At 37.7% G+C, this 19,393-nt stretch overlaps 1 protein-coding gene across 1 annotated transcript in view; it reads left to right on the top strand.

Moving 5' to 3' along the window:
- Positions 1–19,393, top strand: part of LOC122814368 (zinc finger protein 729-like) — a 600,102-nt gene that overhangs the window by 450,711 nt on the left and 129,998 nt on the right. Inside the window, exons 14-15 of the mRNA XM_044086953.1 lie at positions 15,630–15,754; positions 15,853–15,945. Coding sequence (XP_043942888.1) covers positions 15,630–15,754; positions 15,853–15,945 — 218 coding nt within the window. The remainder of the gene's footprint in view (positions 1–15,629; positions 15,755–15,852; positions 15,946–19,393) is intronic.

Genomic DNA, 19,393 nt, shown 5'->3' with positions numbered 1-19,393 from the left:
TGATGATATTTTATTAACCCTATCAAACTCCAGAGAGTCATTAGGAGAACTAGAAGAAGTAATGGGAGAAATTTTATAAGATTTCAGGTCTACACTTTAATAGATCAAAATCAAAATTTCTATTTTGACATAAGAAAAAAGAACTACAAGTTACAGATAAAGCCATCGCAGTTAAATAAAAACTTATGCTAAATTATTTAGGAATAGTGTTATGCAAAAATATAAACAAAACAATATTAATAAATTATAAAAACATTATTGAAGCAATAAAAATATGTATAGAAAAGTGGAACAAAATCATATTAACTTTTGAAGACAGATTGCAATTAATAAAAATGGTCTTATTGCCAAAAATACTATATGTAGCATTAGCAATACAGTTAATTCCTGAAAGATGCATTCTTAAAGAAATAAACTCATGTTGAATACAATTTTTATGGTATCCCAAGAAGAATAGAGTAGCTCTAACTCATTACATTAGACCCTGGAAACAAGGAGGATTGAACTTCCCAGAAATAGAAACATATATAAAAGCATCGGTGCTTAAAACTACAATAGACTGGATAAATCCAAATTATTTTGCCAACTGGAAAGAATTAACAACGGCTATATTAACAAATGAATTTAATCTGTTAAAAAATGTTTTAATAGTAGACAAATCAAACAAACCCTGGTACATACTATGCATAAGTATACAATATAATATAACAAAACCTTCTAAAACAACACTGATTAATCATTACATCAGTTCCTTTAGGAAACTTATCAATGCACAGATAGATCTAAAACTTTGGTTTAACCTTTTAACCCCATTTACCATCACTAAGAACGTTCCTCACAAAATACATAGGGAAACAATAACCTCTTGGGAACAAAATGGATTCTTATGCTGGTTTCAATGTGTAAATAAATTAAATGTTTTAGATATACATATGATTAAAAACTGCTTACAATATTCCAACACAGGACTGGTTAACCTTAGAAAGCATTCTAATACACACTCAAGATTTATGCAGATTAATTAATAATTCCTCATTTAAAGATATTCTAAATCTAATAAGTTTTCTGTATGAATTTATATATAATAGTTGTGAAAAGAAAAATTCCATTTCAAATCTATATAAAGAGTTAATAACATAAAAAACAATTCCCAAACCATCATACTGGCAGTTCTTAACAAAAGGTCAATCATTGCAGTTAACAGAAGAAATTAAAACTAACATCTTACTATCAGTTAATTATACCTCTAACACACAGTACTGGAAAATATTTAACTGGAAATACTTACACAGAGCATTTTTAACACTAGATAGAATTAAAAAGATCAGTACTACTACAAATGTTTTTTGCTGGAGGTGTGAAAAGTCAAATAAAGCAGACTGGATTGATATTTTTTATGAATGTAATAAAATTAAATCATATTGGAATGGAATCAATCATTTTTACAAGCTTTATCTAATGAATCCTTTACCTTAACTAAAGTATTGATTATACTAAATGTAAATGAAGGTCCCTACCTGAATAAGACAAATATGTATTTGTTATGGACAATACTTTCTATATCTAGAAAACGTGTAACCAGAAGGTGGTATTCAAATACACCCCCGACCTTGGAAGAATTCTACACTTTACTGAAGACAACTGCATTGATGGAAATAAAAATCAAAGAACTGCAAATCTGTCTCAGGCCATTAGTAAATAATCTTTGGAAGGAAGTTATATCTTTGTTGGATACTCTGCAATAATCAGCATTGTATCTCTGATAACTGATCTGATAATTGTATATTTAATAACATACAGTGTATATAACTGAAAGTCAGGCTATTGTAAATATTGTATATAGTTGTGTAAAATGATATTTAAAAGTAGTATGTAAATGTTTTTTAATTGAAAGTAAAAAAATATTTGAGGAAAAAAAGAAAAGGAACTGTAAGAGAAAATTCTGGGAGAGGCTGCAGGGTTTTGGGTTAAATTTAATGCTGAGCTGTAAATATTTTCTTACAGATTTAGCAGTTATTTCTTTAAAGCAGAATGGGAAGCTGAAATGATCATTAATAAAGTGTTTAGTTGTAGATGAATGCTGGAGATATGTAGGAACAGTTATTGAAGCTGATAGATTTGGGAGAACAGCAATTGCCATTTTAAATGTGGATGGCTACCCATAGTTGTAAAGATGACACGAGAAGTTCTTTTTATAATAACTACTCTATGGCATTAAATTTATAAACCTATATTGACGATATATGCAACTATATATGAGCTGCCAGTGAAATGTGCCTAAATGCCATTAGACCAAACAAATACATAATGGTAAGTTTTCTCTGTCTGGTATTGCATTTGACTGTCTTTCAAAATAAAATTGTTCTGCTTGTAAGATAGGAGAGTTTTTCAGAGGTGTGACCTCTTCCTTGCATAAAGAGCATATAACAAGGGAGAAACGTTTCTTTACTGAGTAAGAAGTTTCCAACCCAAGCAGCAGCTTGAAGGAGCCAAATATTTTGTAAAATGAAGTGATGTATATATATCTATTATAACATAAATAATATATTGGGCAAAACAACGTACCCAACACACTAGTCATAGGTGACTCTATAGTAAGGCACACTGATGTCCCACTCACCAGGCTAAACAAGGAGAAGGTTACTGTAAGCTGCCTGTCAGGTGCCAGGATCTGCCACATAACCCACGCACTCAGGTCACTCCACAACAAGTACAAATATGACTCTGTCATTGTCCATGTTGGTGTGAATGACCTGAGACGTACCTCCCTGGACTACGTGAAAAAAGACATGGAATAACTCTCTGATCTTGTAGCCCAGGGAGGTATGATCCTAGCCCTGAGTAGCATTCTGCCATCACCCAGAATGATACCACAGTACAAGGACAAAATGATTGACTTCAACAATTGGCTAAGCTTCTGGTGTCATTCTAAGGGGATCCAGTATTTCTCTGCCTAAGGCGACATGGTTGACAGACCACGATGCTTTGCCAGAGATGGCCTGCACCTGTCACCCATGGGATTCCAGATACTGGCTAAGGCTCTTGCCACCCCTATAGTGCCTTTTTTAGACAAGGTTCAAATGACAAATTCACCATTGTAACAGGAACAGGCAAGCAAAAACTGAGGGTAATGCTACTTAATGCTAGAAGTCTAAATCTCAAAATGCACTCACTCAAGGCACTCCTTAAAATGGAGAACATCAATATCTGTGCGGAGACTGAGACTTGGTTCAAGGCTCCAAAGAGCACCCCTGCACTACCAGACTATAACTCATACCACACTTTTCGGCCTTGTAACCTGGACCGGAACACCAAAGGCGGCGGTGTGTCCATATTCATTAAGGATATCCACAACTCCAGGCTAGTTGCTCAGCATACTGCATCCGAGGTTATCCAAGTGCAACTAACTCTGGGCAAAACTGCAATCCAAATTGTAGTTTGCTACAGATCCCCCATCATGCCCCAGGATTCCAACAACTCTTTTCTTTTCTTGATATACTGGAAAATATTAGGGTTCAACCAAACACCCTAATAATGGGCGGTTTCAACTACCCCACCATTAACTGGGAAAACTACTCATGTACAAACTCCTTCACTCAACACTTTCTGGAATTTATAAATTCCAGTGATCTGGATCAACTTATCCACATACCCACCAAGGGCAACAATATCCTAGACCTAGTCATTACCAACATGAGTGACCTGTGTTCCACACCCAAAGTCAACCCCCAGTGGTCAGATCTGACCATAAGCTAATCACCCTAGATATCCACATCCCGCCCCCACCCCCCATTAAGGAAACCATGGTAAAAAATTTCTCCAAAGCCAACTTCATGCTTCTTAAGACAAAAGTGGTGAACTTCATGACACACCCATGCAGATGGACAATACAGTTGCGACTGCTGAATCCTACACAAATGCACTCTATAAGCACTTGCATGAGTGCATGGAACATGCTATCCCAAACAGAACCAAGAAGCTATCCTCCAAAAAAAGGAAGCCAATCTGGTGGTCCCCTGCCATAAGCAAACTGTACAACAGAAGGAAGAAACTGTTGCAAAAGAGAGTAAAATCCCATGAGTGGCTGCGCTCCCTGATCAGCCTCAGTAAGAAGCTGATATCCTTTATAAGAGCCTCCAAAGCTAGCTATGAAAATAAAATCGCCTCGGATTCTAAGGACAACCACAAAGCATTCTATAGCTATGTTAAGAATCTCAATGGCAACACCCAGTCTGAGTTACAGCACAACGGCATGAAAATTACAGAACCAACTGATATTGCCAACATCCTGGCAGATAGGTTCAGTGCTAACTTTATCACCCTCTCACACCCTAAAGGGCCCATATCTATACAGGAGGAATGCAGAGTCCCTGTAATCACAACTACACAGGTAAAAGCTGCACTCTCTAAAGCCAAAAACACAGCATCCATGGGACTGGACAACATCCTAGGCTGCGTTTTACATGAACTTCAGAATGAACTGGCTCCCCACCTAAGCACCATGTTCAATCATAGCCTCACTTCAGGCTTTGTGACCACTGAATGGCGCACAACAACAGTTATCCCACTCCACAAAGGGGGAGCCACCACTGATCCTGGGAACTATCGCCCTATTAGCCTGACGAGCCTGGTCTGCAAGGCCATGGAACGTATCATCATGGAACTCATAAACAAAGACATTGGTAACCTCCAAACTCTGGACCCCACCCAGTTTGGGTTTGGGAAAAGCAGATCATGCATCCTGAACGTAATCGACTTCTTTGAGGTAGTCACCAAAGCCGTAGATGAGGCTAAGTTGGTTCACACTGCTTATCTTGACCTCGCCAAGGCTTTTGACATCATCCCCCTTTCTGGAATTATAGCTAAACTTACTAAACTAGGTATAAATCCCTACATCACAAGATGAGTTGCCAACTGGCTCACTGACAGAACCCACACTGTAAAAGTTGCAGACTCCAAATCTGACATCAAACCAGTGACAAGTGGAGTACCACAGGGTTCCGTCCTGGGACCTCTCCTGTTTGGTATCTACTTCTCTGATGTACAGGCTAACACAGAAGGCCTCTGGCTAATGAAGTTCACAGATGACTGCAAACTAGGAGCCACAGTCGAGTCCCCAAATTATATAGACATCCTGTAGAAGGGCCTCACTGAGACAGATGCCTGGTGTCAGAGCCATGGCCTCAAGCTCAATGCCAAAAAGTGCACTGTCATCCCCTTTGGTAAAAACTCTGTACCCATGAACTACCACATAGACTGCAGTCTACTTAACATCGAATGTGTGATAATAGACCTTGGGAGCCAGGTGGACAGTAGTCTCTCCTTTGATGATCACATTGCCACAGTAGTCAGGAAGCCCTTCTACGTGGCACACCTCATCACAAAAGGGTTTACATCCAGGAAAAAAAGAGGTCATTGTTCCCCTCTACTCGACACTCATTAGACCCATTATAGAGTACAATGCCCCTTTTGGAATGTACCTCACAAGACATCTGCAGCAGCTGGAAAGGCCACAGAAGTACCTCACAAAGAGGATTACTGGCTTCAAACAGATGCCCTAAATTTTTCAGGTGTTCCATTCTAAGTGAATGGAAGTCTAGTCAGACAACAAATGGTAGGGCTATTTGTTCTCAGTCTGCGCATTATGGGACAGATTTAGCTTTTCAAAGGAATCACAATGTCTGCCCCCATGAGGGCAGACAAGAGTAAAAACAAAATAAAATTAGGAATGAGTACTTATTTTGCTGCAGGCAGCTTTGGGAGGTGTAATAAATCATGGCAAGATGAAAAATATATGTTTTCTTCATCATTAGCCCATAGTGGTCCTTTAAGTGACTGTGAATTAGCCTAACTATCTAAAGTAAAAGTGGTAGTAAAACATTTATGATTATCCAACCTAGGTCCAGTCTTATTACTAACTGTCTTCTCATTCTGCAACTGCAATGCACCTGATCCCAAAGTATCAAAGGGAGGCAGGCAAAGTAATGTCACATAGAAGCCATGATTTCTCTTATATATAACCTCATCTCTAATGTCACGTAAAAAATTTTTGGGGTAGCCCCTCTTCTCAAACATGAGCTGCATTCATTAAGAAAGGTGTCAGTATCCGTAATCATTCTTGCTATCTCACTAACTGGCCTTTTATAATGGCCTTTTTCCTGAAGTCTTGGGTGCCAACTCCTATAGTGAAGAAATGAGTTGGAAAAAGTTGGCTTCCTGAAGATGTTAGACATAAAACATTGGAGATCAAGATTTTTAACAAGTTCGATATCTAAAAACAAAATCTTGTTATTACTGTACACTGAAGAAAATTTCAAAAATTCGGTAGTACCATTTATGTGTTGTATGAATTAATCCAGTCTATCCCTTGTATCCATCCATAATATTAGTGTCATCCAAAAAAGTGTCGAATACCCAAGAATGTTGATAACTGTTGAGTACAAATTTTGACTACCATTGGGCCATAGAAAGATTAGCAAAACTGGGTGCACAGGCTGCCCCCATAGCTTTTGAATTACTTTGAAGTTATTTGAATAAAGACTTGGTGTTTTTTGCCTGGAATACTTCTGGCCTGTATTTATCCTTCAGCTGTTCCCACAAGTTTCTGATTTCTGTAATAAACCAGCTACAGCTCTAAAGCTAAGTTTCTTTGTTTCTTGTAGATTAATTAATAACGTATTATTTAGAGGCCTACTTATTTATTAATCTTATGAATCTATCTAATTCCTAATTTGGATTTAGGGGTATCTGAAGGGAGAAGACAAAGCATAATTTTCATTATTAAAAGAAAGACCTGACAGCCTGGAAGATGAAGCTAAAGTTTCAAATGAGTACTAACAGGTTTGTGAATAAGCTACAGACTCCTCTGCAAATGTTTTTACTGTCATACATACAGACAAACAACAATAAAACTTAATTTCTCTTCTAGTTTGTGCTAATGGTTCAAGGTCTATGTATGCTGTTAGCGTGGATTTAGGATTGATCATATTATGCTGTGAGTCAAATAGTTAAGCAACCATATTAGCCAAGAGTTTAGAGGGGACATATCAACCAAGTTACTGCATGCAGACAATGTAGCATTACATGTAGACTCTGAGCAAGAACTACAGCAAAGGGTAGGGGAATGGAATGCAAAAAGGAAGGCACATGGGATGAAACTGAGTATATATAGGACACATGTAATGGCAGCAAATTTGGGGGCATCAGAAGAAGCTGAGAATTGTGATAGGAGGTAAAATAGTGGAACAGGTTAACAGGCTCAAGTATCTGGGAGGGATGACTGAGGTGAAGCGAAGTCTGAATGAGGAGGTCAAAGCTAGAAACAAAGGGGTTGCAGCCAGTTAGCTCAGAGTGTGAAAATGGTAGTGTACCACCTGTCTCAAGCACTTAAAGCTAGAGGTGATGGAGATGAAGTGCCTGAGACAGGTGGAAGGATAAATACTATATAACAGATAAAGAAAAGTGCAGAAGCTACAGTAGCTCCAATTGCAGAAAAGGTCAAAGAGAACAGATTACTGTGCTTCAGGTACATGGGCAGAAAAGCAGAAGGCACTCTGGCATGGATGGTTTGGAACAGATGGGAAGAAGGCAAGAGGAAACAAGGGTGTCCAGCAATGAAGTGGATGACTGTATGAGAGAAGACCCTGTGACAGTCTGGCACGAGTATTGAACAAGGTAGAAGAGTGGCACATTGAATAGAAATGGTGACAATTGACATGCCACCCCAACCCCAAGTAGAAAATGGGGGGGCAGGGGGTTAAAGATGATGATGCCTAATGCACAGAGGAGGGAGACAGCCATCAACCTTGGTTTGTATGTCTATTGATAAAAAAGACCAAAGAAGTATGATCCTATTTTAACCACTATTTAAGAATTGTTATCTAAACATGGCATTTATTGTATAACTTGCATTATAATCCTATTTTGTTTAGAACAAAATAATTTCCATCTAATAATGTCAAAAGCTTATTCTGAATATGAACAAAGTAAAAATCTTCCATAAGTGAAAATGGGTACTCACTTAGTGACAAAGTTGTCACCAAAAGATTACCTCCCCATTCAAAATCAATTTTATTGGGATAAACCAGTCTTAGCATATGTAGTTTTAGCCTGTTTTTAATCATTTTCCAGAGAAATTAATAGTCACCATTTGTAATGAAAGCCAGCAAAACACTGCAATTTAAGACAGATAAAGCTCCATGTGCTACAAAGAATTATGATCGTCTTACCAACCATAACCCTAAAGTATGTGTTCTTGACATGGATGCCAGGATTCACCTTGTCGAGCTTTATTCTCGAGGTGAGCTTCTTGACATCCATGTTTTGAACACATAGATTATGATCAGCAACCCAATCATAACCCTCTATGTTTTTTAATTTTCAGGATCGAATAATTATTTATAGATCTGGCATAGAAATAGGTTCTACTGATGTTTTCAGCATGGTCCTGAGACGTGATATTTATGTTGCTGCCATGAAAATCTAAGAGTGAAACAGTTGCACTTATGGTATCTTTATTGCAATGCAATGTTTTAAACTAAGACATAATCATATACGTGTTCATAAATATGCTTTTTTAGAGCACGTTCAGTTTTCCCAATGCAAAATGAATAGAAATAGTCACAAAAAGCAATGCATACAACTCCTTTTGTGCTGCAATTACACATGTGGTGTAGTTTTATTTCCTGAGGGATGGTATTTAATTTTAAAGAACATCCTTAGTATGTATTTTTACACTGTGTGCAGGACCCACATGTAATCATGCCGTTAGGTTCTCTTTGAGAGTTCCACCAATGCTTGTTGAATTATATCTCTAATCTTTCTTTAAGATTTAAGAGTCTTCTTATTTGATCATCACTTTCTGAAAGTCTCCAATTATGGGTCAAGAGCCTTTAACAGAGTTAGAGCAATATTTAATACAGATAGTGTATTCAAACTCTTTGGACTTGGTTACATTAAGGTTTTCATTTGCAATTCCTTCCTGTAATATGGGATAACATTTTTCATATCTTTTTGCAATCACTTCATCTTTAATTTCATTTAACATTTATTTATTTTATTTAACATTTGTTTTCCGGGAAACTTCAACTTGGAACAAAGCCAATTGTAAGTGGAGGCCTGGGGAGAAATGCTCCATATGCATGTCTTTGTAACATGGGAGGAAAACAGAGCACCTGGAGGAAACTCACACTGATGCAGGGAGGACATGCAGACTCCGCACAGAAGGCATCCCAGCCAAGAAACGGAGAACATCTTGGTGTGAGGCGACAACACTACCACTGCACCACTACGCCGTCCGATATAGATAGTGGATAGCCTCTGTTAATAAACATATCCATAATGCTTTTTTATTTCTATGAAGAATTGTTTATGATTTGAAACTATTTGTGAAATACGAACCATTTGTCCCTTTACCGGGTCTTTTTTGATAATATGGATGGTTGCTGAAAAAATGCAAAAAAATTATTTCAGTGGGCTTGCGGTATAAACCTGATTCAAAACTTCATGTATTTATATTTTAGTTAAAGTCGCATCGAAATAATTAATAGTTGTTAGTGAGTGACTGTATGTAAATTTAAAAAAAGTCTGTAGCAGAATTTAAAAAGGTGACAAAGTTTTCAAGTTCAGTTTCACTGGCTTTCCAGATGATAAAAATATCATTCAAAAAGCATAAAAAGTGGCAGTCTTGCACACATAATCAGTGTTAAATACATAATTTTGTTCCCAGTACCATATGAATATGGTTGCATATAGGGGCACATATGCTGGACCCATAGCAACGCCTATAATTTGTTTATAAAATTCCCCTTGAAAGCCAAGAAAATTAGTGTTCAACACAAACTCTGTGAAATCTACCTGCATATAAATCTCACCTTTTTGTGCTATGTTGCTCTGGATACATGTTTTCATAAACCATTCAATGCCAGTGTGGTGTGGAATGCAGGATCATAAGTCAACAATGTTAGTTGTATCTAGTATCCAGTACTTGTTATATAGCTCCTGTTTCATGTGCCCAAAGAAATCCCATGAATCCTTCAAGATATAGGTTCATAGGTGTGTACTAGGCTAATAGCGCTGGAGCATTTACAAGCCTAGCCCATAGGATTACCCTGGCGTCGTGCCACCCGACCTTAGTTCCTAGTGCCTCTGTCGAGTAGAGCCACTGGAGTGATCCTCAGGGTGAATTTTCTATTTTCCATCCACTCATCAAGATTTCTCTTGAAGATGGTCAGTGAGGTGCTCTGTTTGACATGTATGGGAAGTCTGTTCCATACCATGGGCATTCTCTGGGTGAGGAACCTGTCCCTCCAGCATGTTCTGTTGATTGGGGTAATGAGGATGAGGTCTCTGGAGGGTGTGGTGTGGAGGGATTGGGATTTTTTTAGATGTAGAATTTCTAACAGAGTTGGGTCAGACATGGCTTTGTAATTCAAGCAAAGATCGCCTCTAAGTAGGAAATATGAGACAGAGAATAGTTGGAGTTTTTTGAGTCTGTCCATATAGGACAAGTGTTTAAGGCCTAGGATCCTCTTTGTGAGGTACTTTTGTAGCCTCTCCAGTTGTTGCAGGTGTCTAGTGAAGTACATGCCAAATGGGGCGTTGTACTCTATGATTGGCCTAATGAGGGAAGAGTAGACAATGACCTCTTTCTTCCTGGATGCAAAACCCTTAGTAATAATATTTGCCACATAAAAGGACTTTCTGACCACAGTGACAATGTTGTGGTCAAAAGAGAGGTCGCTGTCAACCTGTGTTCCCAGATCTCTTATAACACTTTCTGTGTTCAGTGGACTACTATTGATGTGGTAATTCAAGGGAACCGGGTATTTCCGAAGGGGGATGACGACACATTTTTGGCATTGAACTTAAGGTCATGGTTCTGGCACCAGTTTTTGGTCTCATTGAGACCTTTCTGTAGGATGTCAACATCACTTGGGGAGTTAATAATAGCTCCCAACTTGCAATTGTCTGCAAAGTTTGTCAGCCAGAGTCCCTTCGTGTTGGTCTGGACTTCAGAGAAGTAGATACCAAACAGAAGAGGACCCAGGACTGATCCCTGTGGGACTCCACTCTTGACTGGTCAACAGTCTGGCTTGGAGTCAGCTGCTTTCACACTGTGGGTTCTATCTGTGAGCCAGTTTGCAACCCACCTAGTGATATAGGGGTTGATGCCTAGCTTAGCGAGTTTTTCTATGATTCCTGAGTGGGGAATGGTATCAGAAGCCTTTGCCAGATCAAGGTAGGCTGTATGAACCACCTTGCCTTCATCCACAGCTCTGGTGACTGACTCAAAGATGTTGACCAAGTCGAGCAGGCATGATCTACCCTTCACAAAACCAAACTGTGTAGGATCCAGAGTTTGAAGATTCCCTATATCCTTGTTTATTATGTCCATGATAATGCTTTCATTTTTCATACATAGTTTATACTTAATTGGCTGTAACAGATGATTAATGCTAATGTTGCATCATAAAATGTATGACTATAGGAAGAAGCGAAAGCAAGAAATAGTCTGTGCATTTGCATAATGCTGTGTCAGAGAGAAATACAAGGAAAAGCAAGGGACAACAAAATTTGGTGGTATAATGAAGGAGAAGGAGCATTAAGTAAAAGCAGGTAGTTAAGAAATACTCTATAATCAGTTAAATGTTTACAGTTGTAGACAGAAGGAAAAGTGCAATGATCACCATATGGGAATTTAGTACAGAGCAGCTGTGTTTTTTGTCAGTGGTATTGCAACTTGTATTTTCTTCCGAATCCATATTTATCCGGGTGAAGAGCATGAGCAGAGCCAAGTGCCTTGCAGATGCAAAAACTAGACTATTCTCAACTGGCTGCCTCCAGTTAATGCATGCAAAGTCATAAAATATACATTTACAACTGAAGGGGGGAGTCTGTATGGAAATAAGGGAGTGTTATTTGTATGATTTACATGTAATAGTAGTTATTTAAAGAACTTTGGAAATGACGTACTCATAATTACATAATTCATCCTCTCTCTAAATAAAGGAGCAGGTTGTTTTCAAGAATTTAAAGTAAATTTCAGATTGTAATTATCAGGTGTTGCAGTTTGCTTTTAAACTATTATTAGTTCTTCTCTAAACCCTTTTTCTAACATGTTTTTTTTTTTATGAATTTTATGAATGGGATTTAAATCTTCTAAAGTTCAAGGCAAGTAGCTACCTATCTGCTAATATAAAATGATTAGTTTTTGACTTAGATGTTCACAGGTAGTTACTAGGTGTGTGTCCAGGAGATGAGACGAGACCATTCCAGTTGCCCCAGACCACTGGTTGAGTGAATTGCTGAGAGTAGAGGCTGAAAAAGTCAAAACATGGACTCTAGGAACAAACTCATTAATCCTTCACACTGACTCTTAGACCTAGAAAGTTTGCTTCAGTCTTATTTATCCATAGACTATACAAAAGAGATCATATTATAGTTTCCTTCCAGTATTCACATTACCTTTGTGAAAGTATTGATGTTATTATGTTATTTATAAGTTTCATGACTTCAGGTATAGTTTTACAAAGAAATTTACAGAAGTTTTATTACATTTAAACCCAGGATTTGCATTGAATTAATAATAGTCCTTTAGCAGTATTGGAGAATTTTTCATGTATTGGAATGTTGATTAATTTTATGCAGGAGAAATGTTTCTATGTTTGGCTACAAGGAATTGTAGAATATACATTTGGGGGAAAAATTAATTTTGCACCGTGTTCTTATGGCCAAAATCATAAATATGTATCTGTAAACACAGTTTTCTTCAGAAGTTTCTTTACTGAGATGTTTATGGAGGTAGGTCCATGGCAGGCATTGAGATCTGACCTTTTCATTTCTTGTTGAAAAACAGCTTTCTCTAATGTCAACTACTCACTTTTAAAAACTGCTAAAAAGATTGACTTTCTCAAATATTTAAAATATTAGTTGATTTTTTTCAAAGCTGATGAGCATAAATATAATGATTGTGAAGCTGTTATTCTTGTGGTGAACTGGAAATCCTTCCACAACTTCCTAAATGTTTGACTTTTGCAGTTGAGAAGCGGAAATGTAGTAGATCTGTGGTTTGTTCCTGGTATATTAGATAATCTTACCAAAACTTGACAGACTCTCCGTATTAAAGAGATAAGAATAATGAAGCTTGTAAACTTGAGAAAACAATGTTGTGCATTGCATTCTTATGAAAAAAAAAAAATGAAAGCCAGCAAGATGAGAAGGTGGCAAAACCATTTAATGAACCCGAAGGAAAAAACCTCAGGGTTATCTCAAGATAGTATACATACAATACATCCAAACCGGTTTCGGCTCCACAGAGCCTTCTTCAGTGGATACAAATAGCAATGAGAACAATGCATTGAAGGAACATCTCATTATATATAAATCTACACACCTGATATAAAACAATTAACCAATCAAAAGGAAACATAAGAATCCATTCACCAAAACATTAGAAATGGTCATTAAGACCTGGTGGAAACAGAGCCCCCAGTTTAACTATCCATTTTCTTTCCAAAAAATTCAGTAGCTCATGCCAACCATCTTTGTCTTTACAAATCCCACTAATGTGATCAATAACCATAAATTTAAAATTAGCAGTAGTGTGCTTTAAAGTGTGTTTGAATAATGCATTATTTGGACGTTTATTTTTGATGGCACTTAAATGTTCACATATTCTCAAGCGAAAAGCTCGAGAAGTTTGTCCCACATAAAATGCTAGACACGTACATGTCACCAAATAAATAACCCAATTGGTGCTACAGTTAGCCCATATCTTCATTTCAAAGACCTCAGAGGTGTTTTTGCTGGTAAATTCAGAAGTATGGGAGACCCGCATGCAATATGCACAATGGCCACAAGCAAAGCAACCCACTACACAGGTAGCCATCAAGTTTCTTTGATAGGGGGTCCTCTAGTGGGTTGCTTTGCTTGTGGCCATTGTGCATATTGCATGCGGGTCTCCCATACTTCTGAATTTACCAGCAAAAACACCTCTGAGGTCTTTGAAATGAAGATATGGGCTAACTGTAGCATCAAGTGGGTTATTTATTTGGTGACATGTACGTGTCTAGCATTTTATGTGGGACAAACTTCGAGCTTTGAGAATATGTGAACATTTAAGTGCCATCAAAAATAAACGTCCAAATAATGCATTATTCAAACACACTTTAAAGCACACTACTGCTAACTTTAAATTTATGGTTATTGATCACATTAGTGGGATTTGTAAAGACAAAGATGGTTGGCATGAGCTACTGAATTTTTTGGAAAGAAAATGGATAGTTAAACTGGGGGCTCTGTTTCCACCAGGTCTTAATGACCATTTCTAATGTTTTGGTGAATGGATTCTTATGTTTCCTTTTGATTGGTTAATTGTTTTATATCAGGTGTATAGATTTATATATAATGAGATGTTCCTTCAATGCATTGTTCTCATTGCTATTTGTATCCACTGAAGAAGGCTCTGTGGAGCCGAAACCGGTTTGGATGTATTGTATGTATACTATCTTGAGATAACCCTGAGGTTTTTTCCTTCGGGTTCATTAAATGGTTTTGCCACCTTCTCATCTTGCTGGCTTTCATTTTTTTGTTGGTTCCTGTTGCCGTGCAAGAGGGTTCCACGTGCATCTGTTTTTGGAGTTGGATTGCATTCTTATGAGCCATTAGGACCCTTAGGAATGTCATCATTTCTTATATTTTGTTGTATTATTTCTTATTTTTGTCATAACATTTTAGAAGGTTATCGTTCATATCTGAGATTCATGTGATATTTTTTCTGAAAATTGAAGTAAATAGAGTTTGTAAATTATAATACAGGCTTACAGTTAGATAGATAGTGAAATGGGCCACCTACTGTCTATGTTGTTCTCACCCAGCTCCTCCTTATGTCTCTTGTTTGTTTGTCTTTCGGCTTTTCCCGGTTAGGGGTCGCCACAGCGGAACTCCGGTCCGCTAATGATTGGCAGTAGATTTTTACAGTGCCGAGTTGCCAGCTTGATGCCCAACCTTCAGCGAAGGCACACCCATTCATGCATGTCTTCCGGAACGCCACTCGACCGCGGGGAGGACATGCAGACTCCACACAGAAGGCACTCCCCGCACTCCAGCCGAGAATCAAATGGGAGAACCTCTTGCTGTGAGGCAACAATGCTACCGCTGCACCACCATGGATCTCCTCCTCCTTATGTCTCTGATTTAGGATAATACAGCTCATCCCTGATTTGTGGCTCTTAAATTTGCCCTATCCCTCCTAATCCTAGCTAATATGTCATTTTGGGAGAAAAAAAAAGACAATGGATTACACTTAATAAACGAAGACAATAATTACAGATATTGATTTTTTTACTTCAAAAACTGTATGTTAATTCACATTCTATTATTCTTTCAACATCTTGGATTAATAGTACTAATATTTCAAAAGTGTCCCAGGTTATTTCTGAATTTAGAAAGAAAAAGAACTGAGAGCTATAGGGGACAATTTCTGATTTTCTGCATCTCACTGTCTCTCTGTTTTGGCTGTAGTGGTATGATTGAGGATGCTGTTACTCTCGGGATTTATCAACTCCTTGCCATCATTTTAGTGTAGGATTAAGGGACATGCTCATCTTGTGTTTACACAAAATTGTTAGGTATTTTATTAACTGCTTCTGCTGCTATATTAACTGCTTCTGCCACTACCTTATTGGATCCTAAAGTACATCGCAGTGTCAGCATGTCTATCATTCTTTCTCCTCTGTCCAGACAGCAATGGCAGGTATCATAGCCAACCTTTTAGGTAAAGTGATTGTAGTACTTTTGCAGCTCACATTATTATTTATGTTGTTTAATCATTTTTTTTATATATTTCCATAGGACAAGTTGAAAACAACTTTAATATCTCTAGAACTGAAAGTGAAAGAACTTAATTTGCAACTCAAGCAAGAGAAAGAAGTCACTGATATTCAGGTAAGTAAGATGAATGATTACTTAATATCTTGAATGCAAAGTACTAAATGTAAATGCATAACAACACCCGCTGTAGCTTTTTTGGTCTGTCTCATGTTGTTTTACATTTAATTTTATGCGTAACCGGCCTTAGGCATAAGCCAACTAGACGGCCACCTAGGGTGCAGCTCTATCAGGGGTGCTTCTCCAGTAAACTGGGTGGTGTAAAAAGACCGGGATGGGGGCACTCAGTGCTGTGGGGGGAGTGCTGTGGAGCCCTTTTGCCTGCGGCACCACTTTACCTAAGGCCGACCCTAGTGGTGTGGGGGGGGGTGCGCTGTGGAGCCATTTTGCCTACGGCACCACTTGACCTAAGGCTGACCTTTATTTTATGAAATATATGTTTTAGTGGTTTTCTCAAAAATGCATCAATAACATCTGGGTAGTGATGAAGGAAAATGCAACTGTTACGAGCTCCTTAAATTCAAGAGAATATATGGTTGCTTTTTCTAAATAAAAGAAAACTGCAAGGAACCACCACGATGTAAAACTCACGATTTAATAGGTATTGTAGAACAAAGAACAAGCGCTTTCACGCACCATCCCGGTGCGCTTCATCAGGTTACAATCAACAATAAAAGATCAACCTTTAAATACAAAACCTAGCATCAATAATTCAATTGTGCAAATCAATTAACACAATCTATTACGATTTTAAGGATTTCATAAAAGGGCGATGGCAACCCATAATCATACATACAAACCATGCGTACATTCATTCAGTAAATGTCCTTTGGTAAATCAAGAAAAAATCATTTTCCTAAAAAGGATTATTAATAAATAAGCATATTTCAGTTCGCCAAAACCCTAAAGCCCTAGAACGAGCAGTCATATTTGAAGAATATGTTAAAATGAAATGTTGATTAAAACCAAAGCCATTGGTATTAGAGCTCCCTAGCTTTAAATACAAAATGTCAAGTGCTCCGGGTAACGTTATTAAGAAGAAAGAATGAGAACAATTCTGTTTTATTCTAAGATGTGTTAGCTTAAAGCAATTAGATGGTTACTTTTTCTGGTACCATCTCCGAAACCTTGCTTAATGGTTATTTTAACAAATGTTCCATTGGTGTGAACTTGAATTGTACATGTCATTCCACAGAATAACAAACCATGTGATTCTTCAGATGAGACGTTAAACAGAGGTCTCATCTGCCTCAGTTAATGGTAGCTCTGGTGGAAAATAAAAGATGCCATATCAATTTTTTTTGAAAATAGTAGGGCCCTTTGTTAAAAAAAGAAATCACAATTTATATAATCTCATAAAACATTCTTATAAAATATAATAATAACATAAATACCCATTTAAAAGTTTCAACCTTTTTCCACAAGAAAAAACAATATTAACTATATGCCATTTTTATTATATAATTCTTTGCAGCTCGCTCTCAACATATGCCAAACAAAATTGCTGATCTTTTGTTTCATCATATGCTTTATATGATATCATATTCAATGTCACATTTCCATTCCTTCCTGTATGTTAATTTCCTTGTCACCTCCCAAAACCTTGTAGCTCCACTGCATTGTATTAATTAGTGGTTCCTTTTCTCCACAAACAAAACACCACTTGTTTTGTTGCTGCTGCTGCTTGCATTTACTGAGCCCTTAAAAAGCAATTTATTTAACAGCATTCTCCATCAGAAATCACTCTCTTCCCATATTCTTCCTAACCTTTGTTGACTTTTTTTTCCCTTTATACTTTTGATTGTCCACCCCATGGTTAGCATATTTTTTCTATGTAAGCAATAATGCCCAACAGGGTATGTGTTAATGTGTAATAAATGCCCACCCAGGGGTGTTATGAGGCCTGACGCTGCAGGTGTCGGGCCTCTGCACCCCCAGAAGGGCATTTAATTACACATTAGCACACACCCTGGAGGGCATTATTGCACTTAGAGAATGGGCTGTCTGTAAAATTATTCTGTTTTACTTATTTTTTTAATGTTTCAAACTTTCTGTAGTATATGTTAATGGTGTTGAAGGAAGCATTTTACATCAAAAATATATAAAAAATAATATAGTACTTAAAAAAAAAAAGTAAGTAAAACACAACAATTTTACAGACAGCCCATTCTGTCTGTCTCATACACAGTCACTTCTGCTTTCATACATGCACTCACTCAGACAAGATCATTCTCTCTCTCTCTCTCTTTCTCTCTCTATATCTATCTCACACACACACACACACACACACACACACACACACACACACACACACACACACACACACACACACACACACACACACAGACACACACACACACACATCGTCTTCTCTGCTTTCATACATCCGCTCACTCACACAAGATTGCTTTCAAGTCTCTTGATGTCTGTCTCACACACACAGGCTCTTCTGCTTTCATACACGCATTCAAACAAAAGACTGCTCTCTCTCTCTCTCGATCTCATCTCTATCACACACACACAGTCTCCTTTGCTTTCATACATGCATTCACTCACACAAGCAGACATAAGAAAATAAACACACACACACACACACACACACACACACACCGCTTTCTGTTTATTTATTTATTTTTACACTCGTTAAACAGTGAAAGCGATGTTTAATGATCACAAAAGTAATGGAGGACTTTTTTTTTTTTTTAGCAGTCCGTGCTCCACAGCAGCTTGATATGCTGCCATGAAGTTGCAAACTTGTTTTTCACCGGGCATTACGTGTACAATTTGCCCATTCTCTGAAGTATATTTATATTATTGTAGTCTTTCTTCTGGTGTTTTTCCCATCTTTGTTTTCAGTATTAAGCATTCTTTATGGTACTCTCACACTTTTTCCAAGTCAGTATCCTTTCTGTTCCGCTTTCCAGTATCTTTCTAGAAATGTTTATATTTTACCCACGTAAGTCTCCCTAACACATTTCATTTTCAGATGTAACGTTTTTTAATATCAAAAAACAAACGTAATTATGTTTAGAAGTACCCATTGCAGGTGAAGATGTAGAAGCTGCAGTTCCAGTATTTTAAGAGGAAGAAGCTTCACCTTCCCTCTCAAGGCAGGTTAATGAAGAAAGTAATTATGAGTTAGTGGGCATAAAAGTAAGCTGCACAAATGTTAAGTGAGGTTTGAGAGACTATAGCCAAGGTTGTAGAGGATGATAGTGTTCATGATTATAAACATTATACTATTTATTGTTGCAGTCCTCATCTGTGAGGATGTCCTTCTAGCAGGTAGAACAAAGGCTGGCCCAGTTTCTTGTATGTGTCATGTACCACTGTGCTGGAGACTGCAGCTTTTTGTGGCGCTGTGTTCCTTAACTGTGAAGCTGCACATTACCCCATGAGCACCTCCCACTAGTAGCTTTACCCAACTCCCCCTTCCAGAAGCACAAGGACTTGATGGTATAGGAGGGGCATCAGCAGATCCCATCTTCATCTCTTTCTCTCACTG

The sequence above is a fragment of the Protopterus annectens genome, chromosome 10.part0 (assembly GCF_019279795.1).
Source record: "Protopterus annectens isolate FY-2018-M chromosome 10.part0, PAN1.0, whole genome shotgun sequence".
Taxonomy (NCBI): domain Eukaryota; kingdom Metazoa; phylum Chordata; order Ceratodontiformes; family Protopteridae; genus Protopterus; species Protopterus annectens.
The sequence above is the reverse complement of the archived record's forward strand: the minus strand, read 5'-3'. Positions and strand labels throughout refer to the sequence as shown.